Raw genomic sequence first — 14,815 nt, forward strand, 5'->3', positions numbered from 1 at the left:
CGGAGCCAAGACGCCCGCGTAAAAACGAGACGACCCGCGGCCGGGGAATCTCGTTTCGTCAGATTGAAAGGAATCTGAAGAGCGTCGTCCCAGACACGCAGGGGACGGAAACGGAACAATAAGTTGCCAGTTGTGGGAACCGGCGCGCGCCAGACTCTCCGTCCGCGTCTTTTTAACACGTTCATGGGCTTCGAGGGTCATCCGAACCCCCTCACCTGTGCACCCGTTTTGTGGGTTACATATTGTTCTCCGTGGAAAAATGAGAGGCTCGCTCCTGGCAAACGGGGCGCACGCCGCGTCTGTACGGGGTGCTGGAAAAAAGGAGTCTAAGACTTCCAGAGGCTCGCCGCACTCGTCGAGGGCAGTGAGAAATGCTTAATTAACGCGGCTTCTGAAGTCCCATTATGAAAATAAATTTCTGTGCGCTCCACGTTTCGTTCGTTATGAAATTTTTTGGGGAAAACTCCGGTAATTCGCGTGTCTATTTTATTGCGATTCGTTATTGTTATTAGACGGATTAACTTGTTTGAGAGATATTTATGTTCTTGGTGTAATTATTTATTATTATTTGGAAAATGGATTTTAAGATACTCGTATTTTATTTCGAATTAAATTAAATATGATTGTATGATTCTATGATTGTGTGATTGTATGATTGTATGATTGTATGATTCTATAATCTATAATTCTGTAATTCTATAATTCTATAATTCTATAATTCTATAATTCTATAATTCTATGATTCTATGACTATAATTCTATAATTCTATAATTCTATAATTCTATAATTCTATGATTCTATGATTCTATGATTCTATGACTCTATAATTGTATGATTCTATGATTCTCTGATTCCCTGATTCTCTGATTCTCTGATTCTCTGATTCTCTGAACCTCTGATTCTGTTTCTCTGTTCTCTGACTTTTTGATTCTCTGATTCTCTCTTCTCTGACTTTCTGATTCTATGACTCTATAATTTTATGGTCCTATAACTTTATGATTCTTTTATTTCAATTTTTGTATTATTACTTAAGGAATAGATCAGTTTGAGATCAGATTTTTAAAACTATAGAATCTGATATTTAATGTTGAACTTTGTATAATGCCTTGACACGTGAAATAGAATAAATTAGCTTTGTTCCTCAATATACTGGCGATTTCTCTTCGAGTTAATCTCAAAGAATATCGTCTTTGCCTCGTCAAAAAATATTAAATATTTCTAGTAAGAAACTTTCGAGTGCAAAGGGTTAATCCTTCGATATTTCTCGATGCATTAGAGTTTTGGAAAACCGATTTCCAAGGTTTCGAAGGTGAGGGTTCCTCGTTGCCGGAGTCGGCACTGAACGACAGCTGCGAGTTCGGACGAATTGAAGCGGCGTGCGCGAGCACCGACTGCTAAAGAGACCACTTTAACGATATTAAGTTATGAACAGAATCTCGCGGCCAATGGTATTACGTAGCTTGTCCCGGTCTTCCGGCGTCGAAATCAATTTATACCGTGCCGACGCTACTTCTCTCGCGATGGGAATGCGAGGAAAGATCAGCGCCGAGTGCGTGAACTCGCAGGAAACGGCACGGAAAATGGAACGCGTGTTTCGGAGGGTATTAAATGCGGGTACTCCCGAAATAAACGCGTGGAACAAAGTTTGACGGCAATCGAATCTCCAGCGGAGCGATCGAGTTGTCGGATCGCTTCCCCATCGAAACGGGAATATGCGATATGGGTCAGGTGTGACCGCAAATTCAGTTTGGGATCGCACTCGATGAAGGAGAACCTGACGAGGATTCCTCGCTGGAGATTCGACGCGTGAAAGGAACCGTGGAAGAAGTGGCGAGCCTCTAATTAACTGCTTCATTACTTTGACCTCTTCAGTCTGCAATTTTATTTTATGTAATCCTACGAATGTTTCGTTGCTGTGCTTGTTATTTTGAGAACAGCTTCTTAAGTAGTAAAGATAGATTGAATTTTCTATTTTGTCGTCATTTGACGTTGTACGTGTTGAAGATGTGTTAGGAGAGTATATACACCGAAGCGTTGGATGGATGTCATTTGTATTTCTATGATAAATAATTTTTTCTCTCGAATTATTCTATAATTCTATGATTCTATAATTTCATAACTGTATGATTGTATGATTGTATAATTCTATGATTCTATGATTCTATGATTTTATGATTCTATAATTCTATAATTCTATAATTCTATAATTCTATAATTCTATAATTCTATAATTCTATAATTCTATAATTCTATAATTCTATAATTCTATAATTCTATAATTCTATAATTCTATGATTCTATGATTCTATGATTCTATGATTCTATGACTCTATGACTCTATAATGGTATCATTCTCTGATTCTCTGATTCCCTGATTCTCTGTTTTCTGACTTTCCGATTCCCTGATTCCCTGATTCTCCAATTCCCTGATTCTCTGATTCTCTGATACTCTGATACTCTGTTTCCCTGATTCCCTGATTCTCTGACTTTCTGATCCTCCGATTTTCCGGTTCTGCGATTCTACGATCACCCACAGGATCCATACTATTCAACGAGACACTCGTCTCAACTCGGAACCGCCAGTTCATTCAAATTCCTCCAAGACAGTAAAAACTAATTGGATTAATTAGAATTGCTAGTTGCACGCGACCGAGTGCACAATAAAAAGCGAAGCGTCGCGGCGGCGCTCGGCTCGTACCGAACGCATTAGCATAGTCTTCGCATCGGAGCGAGTGCCTGTCGGCAACTAATTTCTCATTCGGTAGAATCCATGTCAAGTGAGCAATTACAGCGGGAGGGGTTGCTGTTCCACGCGGTTCCTCCAGACAAACGCGGAAAGTGACGCAGACGCAACGTATCAAACAGAATATTTAATACCGTTGGCTTCCGTTGATATTTCAACGCTCCCTACCCTCCACCCCCTCTCATGTTTCCCCCGCGCCATTATAATTTCCCGTCTCTTTCGCGCATTCGTTCACCCCCCGCGACCTTTCGCCTATTTAAATGCGACCCGGTGAATCCTTTATCCGCCGAAACGATAAAAAAAGACGTCCCACCCGCCCTTCCTTCCTTCCTTCCTTCCTTTGTACCCCCATTTGTTCACTTCCGGTGAACGTCTGCTTTATCTTGGCTCAGTTTGCCCGTCCTATTTCATTTCGTCGTGTTCCGTTTCGCCTCGCCCATTGTCTAACGCGAATTATGCACAATGCTGCTCATTAATTATTCGAACCGGGGGATATTTTATCCTTTGCCTCCCTTATAGAACGTAAATACAGGGTGTTCCTCGGATCGTTGTAACGCTAGGACCGCTGCGGTTCTAATCATTCAACTAAGATGAAAACGTGGAATAAAACTCGAGAAGATAGCTAATTGCATCGTCCGTAACGAAGGTTTATCACACTAATTATCAGTCTTCTCATGTATCAGAACCAATTACGGGAAGCACCGTAGATCCCATAGTCACCGTGAACCGCTCAGTTCTCACAGAAATGCAAAACAAACTTTAACCCCTTGCCGTACAATGTGAGACTCACGATGAAGGTTTCTAGACTAACTTAACAACAATCGATGTTATTCATTAGCCACGGATCAAACAAGTATTTTGCTATTATCATTGTATTATCTTCAAATAAAATTTCCACTTGAAGTATGGACAATTTTGTTCCATTTCTACCAAACTGTCGATAGTAAAATGCTGCATGAACTTGACGGAAGTAAATAGTATGCTAAGGGGTTAAACAAGAAATTGTTAAACCTAGTGACAAATCCTTCCACTTCGCATTCCACATTTTCAATTACTCGAACGCTACCTAAACCGGCGGCGGATCAACGAAACAAAAAACCAAGACACCCCAAAAATCGAGAAAGAGTCGGAATCCTGGCTCCGTGAGAACGCAGCGAACCGCGGGGGTTTAATTTCCGCGCTTTACGCCACTTTGCTTTTTCGGCGGCGCGCGGGGATGCTGAGAGCGAAAAAAGAGGAACGGAGAGGCGCATAGAGTGAGAGAGAAAGAGAGAAAATAGGGGTGCGAGGTATCGCGAGAACGATAACATTGCGAAAGCGCCGCGGCATTTTTTTACGACCCACTTCCGGAGCACGCCAATTTCGAGGCGAGTCGTGTGTACGTGACCCGACAGAAAAGGAAAATTAATTCCACCCCCGCCGGCCTCTCTGTCTCGCAGCTGCCGCCATCGCGCTCGGTTTTCAGCCGTTTAATGCGTTTTTTCCGGCTTCCATTCCGAAGTTTCCCGATGGTAATGGAGGGAAAGGGGCCGCGAGCCGGCTAACAACGGGGACGAACTGTTGATCGATCCCCTGGATCCTCCGCGGGGAGAAGAATGGAGGATTATTCGTTTTCACCCCCCGGGGGAAGCGCAGGGGGCGCGGGTCACCAACACGGAAGAGCCATTTTCTACAGCCTTATTCAAGGATACGGTCCTTGGCTCCATCGCGAACTGTGCCGAGTAATTTCTAGGGCGGTTCGAGGTTATTTTGGCTCTCGGGTCCTTTTCACTTTGACAGAAGATTTTCGGCGCACCATCGTTCTTTTAGCGATCAAAAAGTTGAAAATGGAATATTTGAAGCTTTCGGGGCGGAAGTAATTTTATGTGGTTCCTAGAGTGCTATTCTCGTTATATGGAGAGTAACTGTAGAAAATAGATTTTTTTAGTTTATACTGTATATTGTAGCGAATATTGATGATATTTAAAAAATGAATTCCTTAACACTAGGTTTACGAGCGTTTATTGTACAGTTTATTCTATTGTTCCTGGGATGTTGATGTTCGTTCATTTAGATTTTGGAAATTGTAGATGTTGAAATAGACAATCAGGATTCATATTCGTTTAATTGGATCGACGAGAACCGACTGAAATATTTACCCAATAATGTTTATAAAATACAATCTGCGTCAAATTGACACGTTCCGTAAACCTAGTGTTAATTTGCAAAGCTGCTACAAGATAAATATTAACCCTATTAACCCTTTGCACTAAATAATTAATAATAATAATAAATAAGATGAATAAAATTTAGTGATCAGTTAACTTAAACTTTCATACGCTCAGGCGAGAAAGTTTAATGTCATTGCAACTTGAAAGTTACAGAATATATTCGTTTGATGAAATTATTGAAATTATTGAACGCATTGTTGATTCGTATTCATACGCAGATATTTATTAATATTGTACTGCACAGATTTTGTCATAATAATGAACAAAAATTCGGCACATAGAGGGTTAAAATAAAACAGCCTCTTTCTTTAATATACGTGCGATTTCTCGTCAGTTCGAAAGAATGTCGTCGGTATTTCACTAAAAAACGTTGAGTATTTCTAATGAGAAACTTCTGGAGTGTAAAGGGTTAAAGAATCCATGAACCACACGAGGTCCTGCAGCGATGATCCATTAAGATCATCAGCGAGGGATATAAACTCCATTTAACACCAATCCCCGCACGTAACACCTCGGGAACACTGTTTTGCATAAAGACGCGCAGTTTACCAGCGAATCGCCACCCAGCCGCCGTCTAAACCGCCCTAATTAACCGCGTCCACCGAGCTACGGCTCGTAAACGACAAGTTCTGGTCCTGAGACAACGTTCACGTCGGCCCGGTCCGTCGCGACCCGATCCTCGATGGGACGCGCGAGAATTATGCAATTTCGCGGCTCTCGCGGAGGAACGTCGCGACGACGGTGCTCGTTTGATCCCGAAGCGGCACGTGTCGCTGTCGACGTAAGAACTCACCGCGGAACAGGCGGACACGTCGGGCAAAAACGGAAGGAGAAACGTGGGCAGACGGCCAGGGAATCCGACTCTCGACGAGCGTTCCGCTGCTCCCGGTGGCAATGACTCATCGGCCGGTGTCCGCCATCGCGGCCAAAAATATGCTGGCCAGAGCAGCAGATACTGACGGAGCGTGGCGGCAAACATTGACGGATGGCGCGCGGCGGCCTCCGTTCGACCGTCTCCAGTCGGACGATTTAATTAAAGCAGTGCAATCGCCTGGATCTTCCGGAACGTTCCGTTCGCGGCTCGATATTAACGCGTTCGGCGGGAATCTCGAATTCTTTACGTGATTTGTTCCTTCGTAGCGAAGTAGGAATGATTATACTTTTACTTACTAAATTATTAATAATAATAATGATATTAAATAAGATGACTTCTGTCGACTAAAAATATTTAATAATATAAATAAGTTGATAATAGTATATTGTAAGAATTCTGATGCCGAATAATTAATAATTGTTCCCATTTACTTATACTTTTACTTGCTAAATTATTAATAATAATAATAATAATAAATAAGATGACTGCTGTCGACTAAAAATATTTAATAACGTAAATAAATTGATAATAGTGTATTGTAAGAATTCTGATGCCGAATAATTAATAATTGTTTCTATTTACTTATACTTTTACTTACTAAATTATTAATAATAATAATAATAATAATAAATAAGATGACTTCTGTCGGCCAAAAATATTTAATAACATAAATAAGTTAATAATAGTGTATTGTAAGAATTCTGATGCCAAGTAATTAATAATTGATAGATTATATATAGATTATATAGATATAATTTTCTCCTTCTCCCATTAGCAGTTTCAGAATCGTTATTATAACTTCGAAGAGTCGCCATTGCCACGGAATTCAACTCCCTCCGTGCCGCTTAACGAGTCTTGCTCGGTACACGTGATCGTAATCGAATGAAACCCGAGCAGCGCCGCTGCAGAGCGCATCAGCGAGAAAAATTGCGTATCATCCGCAAGCCACGATGATACCCTCGTCATTCAGTCGACACATTCGAGCCTCGTCTTCACGTTTTTTCCCATCTAAAGTCTGAAAAGTTTACGCGGAGCTAAACGTCCAACCAAGAAACCGTATCTCCCATCTCCGGCCAACTTGTCCATAAAGCAACTTAGACACTTTCGCGTTTACAAGCTTTGCCCGCCGGTAATCTCTTTATTCACTTGGGAAAAGTTACGTGTGCTCGGCATTGTCGTGATCTCTCTGTTCCCTATTCGCCTCCCGCAGCTTCTAAATTTCCACAGTCAGCCGCGGAACTATTCAAACGCCTTCAAATGAGATGTTTATAGTGCTCGGGAAACTTGAGTTTTATTTTCGAGACGTGGAACACCCCTTTAACGCGTCGAACGCCGCACGATTTCGTGGCGGAAAATACACGAAATGGAAAAAATCAAATACTAAATCATTCGATCGAGTTGCATTACTATTGCACGTCCATCTAGCTGAACACCGCATTAGCATTATTTAATATAGAAATATTTTCGAATAACCATCGTTTAATTGAGCGAACTAAAGTCGATTTGATTGGTGTCACCGGTGATCTTCCCCAGTTCCTAAATCTATATCTCATTCGATTTGTAAATCATCTCGAAATTTACATCAGCCGTTAATTGGCTCTCCATACTTTCAAAATCCATACGTTCATCGCTTTCCATAGTGTAATCATTGAAACTAATTGCCTCTTCCATTTCTAAATTTCAACAGATCTGTGCGATGCTCCACTTCTAACCTCGATAACTCGAAACATCGAGATTCCGCGTTTCAAGTCCAAAGCGCTCGAGAACGAATGCTCTCGCGGCGTTTAATATCATTCGATCTCGACTGCAACTTACATTCGACACCGTGCACTTTAACCCCAGCATAGTTTCTAAATTTAACCGTAACACGTTCGAGTCATCCATCGCAGCAGCGGGAAACGCCGAATCTCGGCCGCTAATCGTTCCCAAAGTACGCGATAATGTCGTTATTATTATTTCCAGCGATCGGTCGCGTCGCAAGACAAAGTTCCCTGGAAGACGCGTGACTTCGGCCGACATTATATAAATATGCGACGGGCTTCGCGAACAGCTAACATATTGATCCGAGCTCCGGCGTCCTCGAGGGCGAGCGGGATGCGTGCGTACCCCCGCGCGCGCCGCTCGTTCAAGGAAACGCGAAGAAGAATTCCGGACAAGCCCCGACTTAGAACTTGTTGCGATGCCGATTGTGAATGGTCCGGATTCTTCCGTTGGCGAACGAGGTGGGACGAGGCGGGGCGGGGGCCGCGGTCGTACGGCGGATCTAATTGAATTCCGTCGTCGCCGCGGCGGTCGGTCGCGCTCGTCGTGTGCAGTTTAGTAATAACGATAATGCTAATGGTAACGGTAACGATCGTAAGAATACGATACTCGGCGGAAATGTATGTAGGCGTTATAGAAACAGTAATTCAGATTTGATGTAGAGAATTTTTAACATAAATAAGGAATTTATCGCTGGAAGAATTAGTGTCATGTTTTATGATGACGTGTATACTCGTCACGGTTAACTGGTTAACAATGTGTTCGACGGTCTTAAGAATTTTATTGAGACGAATATAGTTTGTAACTTAAGTTGAGTAATTATTTCACTTCGTTGGTCATTTTCCGGCAAGAAGTTCGATAAATCAGTTTAACCCGGTATATTGACTTCAAAGTTACACGAGTCTGTAGAGGGTTAACGAAATTCTACGGTTGGTTAAATATTCAACATCGAATTTTTAGACGTAATAGAATAACATATTTTAATGAAAGATCAAAGCGAAACAGATGAATTACATGTTTATGTGAGAAAATAGAGAATTCATGAAAGAATTATCATGTGAAGCTTTACGACGACGTGTATACTCGTCACGGTTAACTGGTTAATAATTTCTCAGAGAAACATGTTACTTTTTAATCATTGCAAAGGCAAGAAATCAAGAATAGGTCATTTTGACCCGTCTGGTAAGTTTAGTGTTGAACTTTTAATTCAGAATTGTAGTTAACACTAGGTTTACGGAACGCGTGAAATTGACGCATATTGGATTCTAGAAATATTATTTTCTAAATGTTTACGCCGATTTTGATTGATGCAGTCACACTGACATGTACCCCAATTACCTACTACCGAATCTCCAGTTTCCACAATCTAAATAAACGAGCATCGATTCTTTTAGGATTAATAGAATGAAGTGTACAATAAATTACCGTAAACCTAGTGTTAAACGTTTAACGCATTGCTGACCGGTCAGGAGTTAACTCGTGATCGCACTGGGATTGGCTATTTCAATTTTTGAAGCGCAGGGCAGTGAGATGTTGCAAAAGCAGAATGTTGAAATTTATTTAAAAGATATGCCCGATTTTAGGTTCCAATTCATTAGATACAATGAAGATATATCGAAGCTTAGATTGTTCCACTTTTGGATTTAATTACAGAATACCGGTGACATAGCTTCTGCGTAAAATTGTCGGTCAACAATGTGTTAAGAGTAAATAATAAGGTAACTCGGCGAATGCACTGTGAAGACACCAGATGGAAACTTGAGAGATGTGCAATAATGGTAACATTTATCGATGCAGAAGTGAAGACATAAAATATTGAAGTTTAGAGGTTCGACTGTAATAGAAACAAAGCTGAGGAAAAACAGACGTAACGATAGTAGCAAAACTGAGGAAATAACGAACGCGGCGAAGTATGGGGCAAATGAAAACAAAGATGAAGAATATCAGCTTTGCAACGCGAAGCACGGGTTCTTTAAGAGTTTTAAGAACGAGAAAACGAGTCGATGTTCTTGACAAAGAGATTAACACGGTTAACCATTGGAATAATACACGGAGCAGGGTCTACGGTTCCGGGGCTTCCAATGGGCGCGTTGAAATCGAAGAAACAACGGAAGTTTCGCGGAGGATCTCGCGGAAAACGCTCTTGCGAATCGGTGGCTCCCCCTTCGGGTGCGCATTTTTGGCCAATCGATAAGCACACACGGTCTGTTACGAAGTGTCGGGGGAAAAAAAGGAAAGTACGTCGGGGAGAAAAACGAGTCCTCGAGTAGCGCACGTAGATCGATAGCCCTCCGATGACGCGGGAATCCCGGTGAAAAACTCGCGACCCGATTTCGCCCCGGAATCCGCGCGGATCGTGGAAAAAGCAATTGCAGTCCGGCCGAGACGATGATTTCAGCGATGCACGTTAGAAAAACGGGGAAAGATCGCGATCACAAAGAGCAACGCTGGAAGCGGTTCGACCTAATCGCTTCGACCTAAATTCCAGCCGCGCGCGGACGTCATCGAGCGAAGGGGGCGAGGAGGAGAACGCGCGGAAAGGGTGTCGAAACGGGAAGAAAGAGCCCTGTGCGCGTGTTCGCGATCGAACCGTGATCAAAATCGCGTACGCGCGTACTGGGAGAACCGATTTTTCGAAAGGGAACAAAGAGAAACGCCTTGGCCCTCTGCGCTGCGAAGCCTTTGATCGTTAGCTACCTCGACGCAGCGAAATTCTAAGCTTCAGCAGCGAATATTACATCTAATACGACACCATGCGATTTAAACGAAATATCTCTATCGCTCGACTCGCGTGCGGTACTCTCGGAAAGCGTAAAATACGTGATCGATGAAGCGACTACCGAAAAAGAGGCCGTCAGAGCGCAAAGGGCTGCGACGCGGAAGCGAAAAGGAAAATCTCCGCAGCGCTAACTGACCTGGTTCTCGGAGTTGAGCAGCTTCAGCTGTTCGTTGATCAGGCTGTACTTGGTGCTCTCCTCCTTCCTCAACGCTCTCTCCTTCTTAAGCTCGGGACTCCAGAAGGTCTTGATGCTGTGCATCGAGCTGCCGAGCTTTTGGTTCGTCAGCTCGAGCTCCTTCTTGAGGTTCCCGAGCTCTCGTTGGAGATCGTTGTTCTGGTGCTGCAGCTCGCCGATGTAGCCGCCGCTGTCCCGCAGCATGTGCGGGTTCGGGCTTTGCCTGGCGGAACGGGAGCCGTACAATTCATCCTCGAGGTAGAGGCCGCGGTCCCGGCTGCGTTCCCTTGGGTCCCTGATCGGCACGAACTCGCGATCGTGATCGAGTATGCCCGCTGACGCGCGATCGAGGCTGGTGTACCTCGCCGACATGCCCGCCGAGCTGGACATGGCGGGTCTCGAGGCGCTTCTGGATCTGTGATGTCCGCCCCCACCGCCCCCGGTTGACATACTCCTGCCCCTCTCCTCGAGCATCACGGGACTGGCGAGGTCCTCGTCGCGGGAGTAGTACGGGCTGCCCAGCTGATGGTGATGGTAGCTGCCGTATCCGAGGTGCTCCGGCGAGTTGTTCCCGCTACGGGTGCCTCTCTTGCGACCCAACGGACTGCCGCGACCGCTCGCGTAGCTACGCGACGGGCTACGGTCGACGGTGGGCAGCTCGCCCACGCGACGACCGCTGCGAGGCGAACGCGTGCCGCCTCCCGGCCCGACCACTCCGCTTCCGCTCGAGTACGGATCCCTGGACATACTTCTCCTCTATATATCGTATACGCGAACTTTTATACTACGAGCGTCGTCCTCCTCCTATATTCTAGACTCTATAATCTTCTACTTTCGTTCGACGCTCTTGGCTCCGTTCGTTCGCGTTACTCCTCCCTGGCAATTCCGTGAGCTCTCCTTTGGTCACAGATGAATTCTGCTCTAATCTTCTTCGTCAGTCTTGTTAGTTTGTCGCGTGGTTCTTACGGTATCTCGGTACACGTCTTTCGTTTCTCTCTCTCCGTGTCTTCCGTTTACGGAATCGGTGAAAAAATTTGGTACCCCGTTCGGCTTCGTTGGTGATGGCTACTAGAGCTAGCTTCGGTGACGATGTGATTACTAAATGATGTGGACGATCGTCGAGATCCTTGACTCTAAAATACCCGAATCTCGGTTTCTAGTTCTATTGTCCGGCGGATGTCGGCCCCCCGTTCCTCCCCCCGCGGCTATTACCTATCGACGGGCGAGCGAGCGTCTGTTCGTCATCTCGGACAACGTCGTTCACTTCGCGGGCCGCGCGCTGGTTCGCGCGCTGGTTCGCGCGCCGGCGAGCCGTTCTAATCTACGCGTAAAGAACGTCGTCGCGCGAGCGGCGTGCATCAGGCAACGCCTAGCGCGTAGTCGATCGGCGATGGCTCGGCTCGAGCATCGCGCCCGATCCTCTTCGGAATCCCGTCCTTCCTTCCTTCCTTCCTTCCTTCCTTCCTTCCGTCCGTCCGTCCGTCCGTTCTCCTCTTCTCGGAACTGTGCCCGACACGCGTACGCGTTTCCTCCGCACGCGTGGCTCGCGGGTTGTGCTAACGTGTGCGTGAGGTCACGACCCTCGTACACGGCGATCGATCTTTGACCTTCTTTCGCCGGCAAAGCCCATCGAGTGGCGGAGATGAATCGAGAGAGATCGCGAGGGGTGGGGTGCGAGAGCCTCTACCTGTCTGTCCGTCTGTACGCGCGTACGTGTACGTGTACGTGTGCGAACGTGTGAACGTGTGCGCGCGGTGAGGGGTGTGCGCGCGCGGGGGGCAGAGAGAGAAAGGATCTCCCGTCGTTTTTCCGTCGAATCGCCGCTCTCTCCGGACCGATATCCCCGTTTCCCTCGTTCCTCCTCCTTGTTCCGGTGCTCCCGGTGTCTCCTTCTTCCCTCCTCTCTCTCTCTCTCCCTCGTCCTACGGCGCCGGAGGACCCTCAGGACGAGGGTGAGTCCCGGCGATCGTTCCGAGTCCCGCTGCCCCTCGGCGCGTGCGTGAGTGCGCGCGTACGCGAGAGAGAGCAGGTATGTTACACGCGTATGTTTACCGGCCGCGTATCTACTCGCGGCGCGGCGTCCCCGTTTCGCGAAACCCGCACCTCGACTCCCTCCTTATCGATCTCATCCTCGCTTCCGTCTCTTCTCTCTGGTCCCCGTCGTCTCGTCTCGTCTCGTCTCGTCTCGCGCTTCGCTCGAGCTTCCTCTCTTCTTCCTCTACGCCGCCGATGTCCCCGCCGTCTCGTACGCTGCCTCCGCTTCTATTTCCGCCGGCTCCGCCGTTCCGCTCCTCCTTCCGCTCCCCCTCGTCTCACCGGTTCCAGAGTTCCTCGCCGAGAGACGACCAAGACCAACCGATCCAACCTACCCGAACCTTCCACTGTCCACCATCCACCACGACTTGGCACCGCCACTTCCGTGCACTCGCCACGGTCTCTCTTCCCGTCCTTCCTCTTTCCGCTCGGTCTCCTCTCTCTCTCTGTCTCTCGATTCCTCGCGTGCGTCTCTCTCGGCTTCGCTGTGCCGCCACCAGTCGCCGGCGCGCACACCTACGCACCCTCTTCGTCTCTCGCCGCGTCCGCCCCTTGACTCGCCCCGTTCGGCACGCCGTCTGTCTCTCTCGCCCGGAGCCGTCGACCGGCGTTTCCCAACAAATCCTTCGCTCCCGCCCCGCGGCCGTCCCGTTTCCAGTCAACTCGAACTCCGACCGGACGCGCGCCGATTACGCGCGACCCTACGAGCAAGCGGCGCCGGGAAAGCCGGTTTCCCCAACGGAGCCGTCCAGCCAAGCCAACCACCTCGCTAACGGAGAGCCGCGCCACCACGGAACCGCGCGCACTGACAGACTACTCTAATGTGAGCCGAGTGAAACACCCTTTCGCTTCACCGCCGCCGGCAGCCTGTCTCCCTTTCTCTCTCTCTCTCTCGCCCTCTCTCTAGCCCCCTGTCCGTCCGTCTATCTTTGCTCTCTCACTCCGGCGCGCCGCCACTGCCACGACCACCACCATCCAGCACAACCACCCGCCCGGCGACGCTGTCAAAGCTCTCTCTATCCCCCCGTACACGAGCCCCGTCGCGTGTACGCACGCCACTACGAGAACTCTCACCACCAATGCCGCCACCACCACCACCACCACCGCCAGCAACCGGCCGCCGCTACTACTACTAGCGCCGATTAAAGTCGACCGCGCCGGCAGCGCCCTCCGACGACGTCATCGGCGACGTTTACGACCGACTACTACTATCACGACACCGGCGCGGCGCGGCGCGACGCGGCGCCTTTCGCTCGATTCCGCTACGAAACCCACCCCCTTCCATCCCGACGGTGCCCTACGGCCCTCCCCGCCGGATGGATGCTCGGGACCCCACCACCGTGGTGGCCGCCAGCGCGTGAACCCTCCCTATCGCGCAGATCCAAGCGGATCCATGATACGCGCAGCATCGCTGGATTTTCGGACCAACGATACTCTCTCTCCTCTGTTCCACCACCACCCCTCGCTGTCCCCCCGGTGTGTCTGGCCTTTTCTTTTTCTTCGGTTTATTTGGACACCGGAAATCTTCGAGCATTGTTAACTTGGGTAATTGTTCTGGGATTGTTGAATCAGGCGGACGCCGATTCGTCTTTGTCGTTGTATGTACGGTCGTCGGTCTGCGGGAAATGTGGAAGGGAGTTTAGGGCTGTCGGGGCTGCTTGAGGTAAGAATGATGATGTGTCGCTTGAATTCGGGGAATGGTGAACTAGGGGTGTTACCTGAACAGTCGAACTGTCGAGTCACGCTGAGTTTCGGAAATGATTTTGCTGTGACTAAAACGATGCGTCTGAATTTTATGTTCGAGTAATTTATGTAATCGTTTCTCTGTGAAGCGTCTGTTGTCTTTTCGATGGTTGTAGATGTATTCAGAAATAGGTCATTTTCAGCCAGTGTTAAATGCGTACGTACCGATACTCGAGTCTGCATATATAGAGCACGGAAAAATATTTCACACACATTCCTTACTGCACTCCGTGTTTGTGTTTACGGGGTGGAAATATCTTCGCAGCAGGGGATGAAACGTCTACTTGGCGAAATATCATTAAAATTAATGGAACCAGCTATATCCGTCATTTTTCAAGATATTCCATAAAACAGGTTTTCCGCGTTCAACTCTAGAAACGGTTTCCACCTCGTAAATATGAGTATGCGTGGCCATAAAAAATACGAGCGGAATATTCTCAGAAGCTCTACATCCATGAAAAATTCCATTAAAACCTATGCATTCGAATTGGACCA

The 14,815-nt window shown here is 47.2% G+C and overlaps 1 protein-coding gene across 9 annotated transcripts in view; it reads right to left on the reverse strand.

The window, feature by feature from the left end:
- The window catches only part of brp (ELKS/RAB6-interacting/CAST family member bruchpilot), a 116,410-nt gene extending 102,602 nt beyond the window's left edge, over positions 1-13,808 (reverse strand). For 4 of the 9 annotated variants that reach the window (XM_076366159.1, XM_076366158.1, XM_076366156.1 and 1 more), the window contains exon 1: positions 10,505-13,806. In XM_076366159.1, coding sequence (XP_076222274.1) covers positions 10,505-11,290 — 786 coding nt within the window. In that variant the 5' untranslated portion in view covers positions 11,291-13,806. Of the gene's footprint in view, positions 1-10,504 lie in introns of all 9 variants that reach the window. The other 5 variants (XM_031982222.2, XM_031982223.2, XM_076366157.1 and 2 more) reach the window with 4 other exon arrangements.
- Between the last annotated feature and the right edge of the window lie 1,007 nt (positions 13,809-14,815).

The sequence above is a fragment of the Nomia melanderi genome, chromosome 3 (genome assembly GCF_051020985.1).
Source record: "Nomia melanderi isolate GNS246 chromosome 3, iyNomMela1, whole genome shotgun sequence".
Taxonomy (NCBI): Eukaryota; Metazoa; Arthropoda; class Insecta; order Hymenoptera; family Halictidae; genus Nomia; species Nomia melanderi.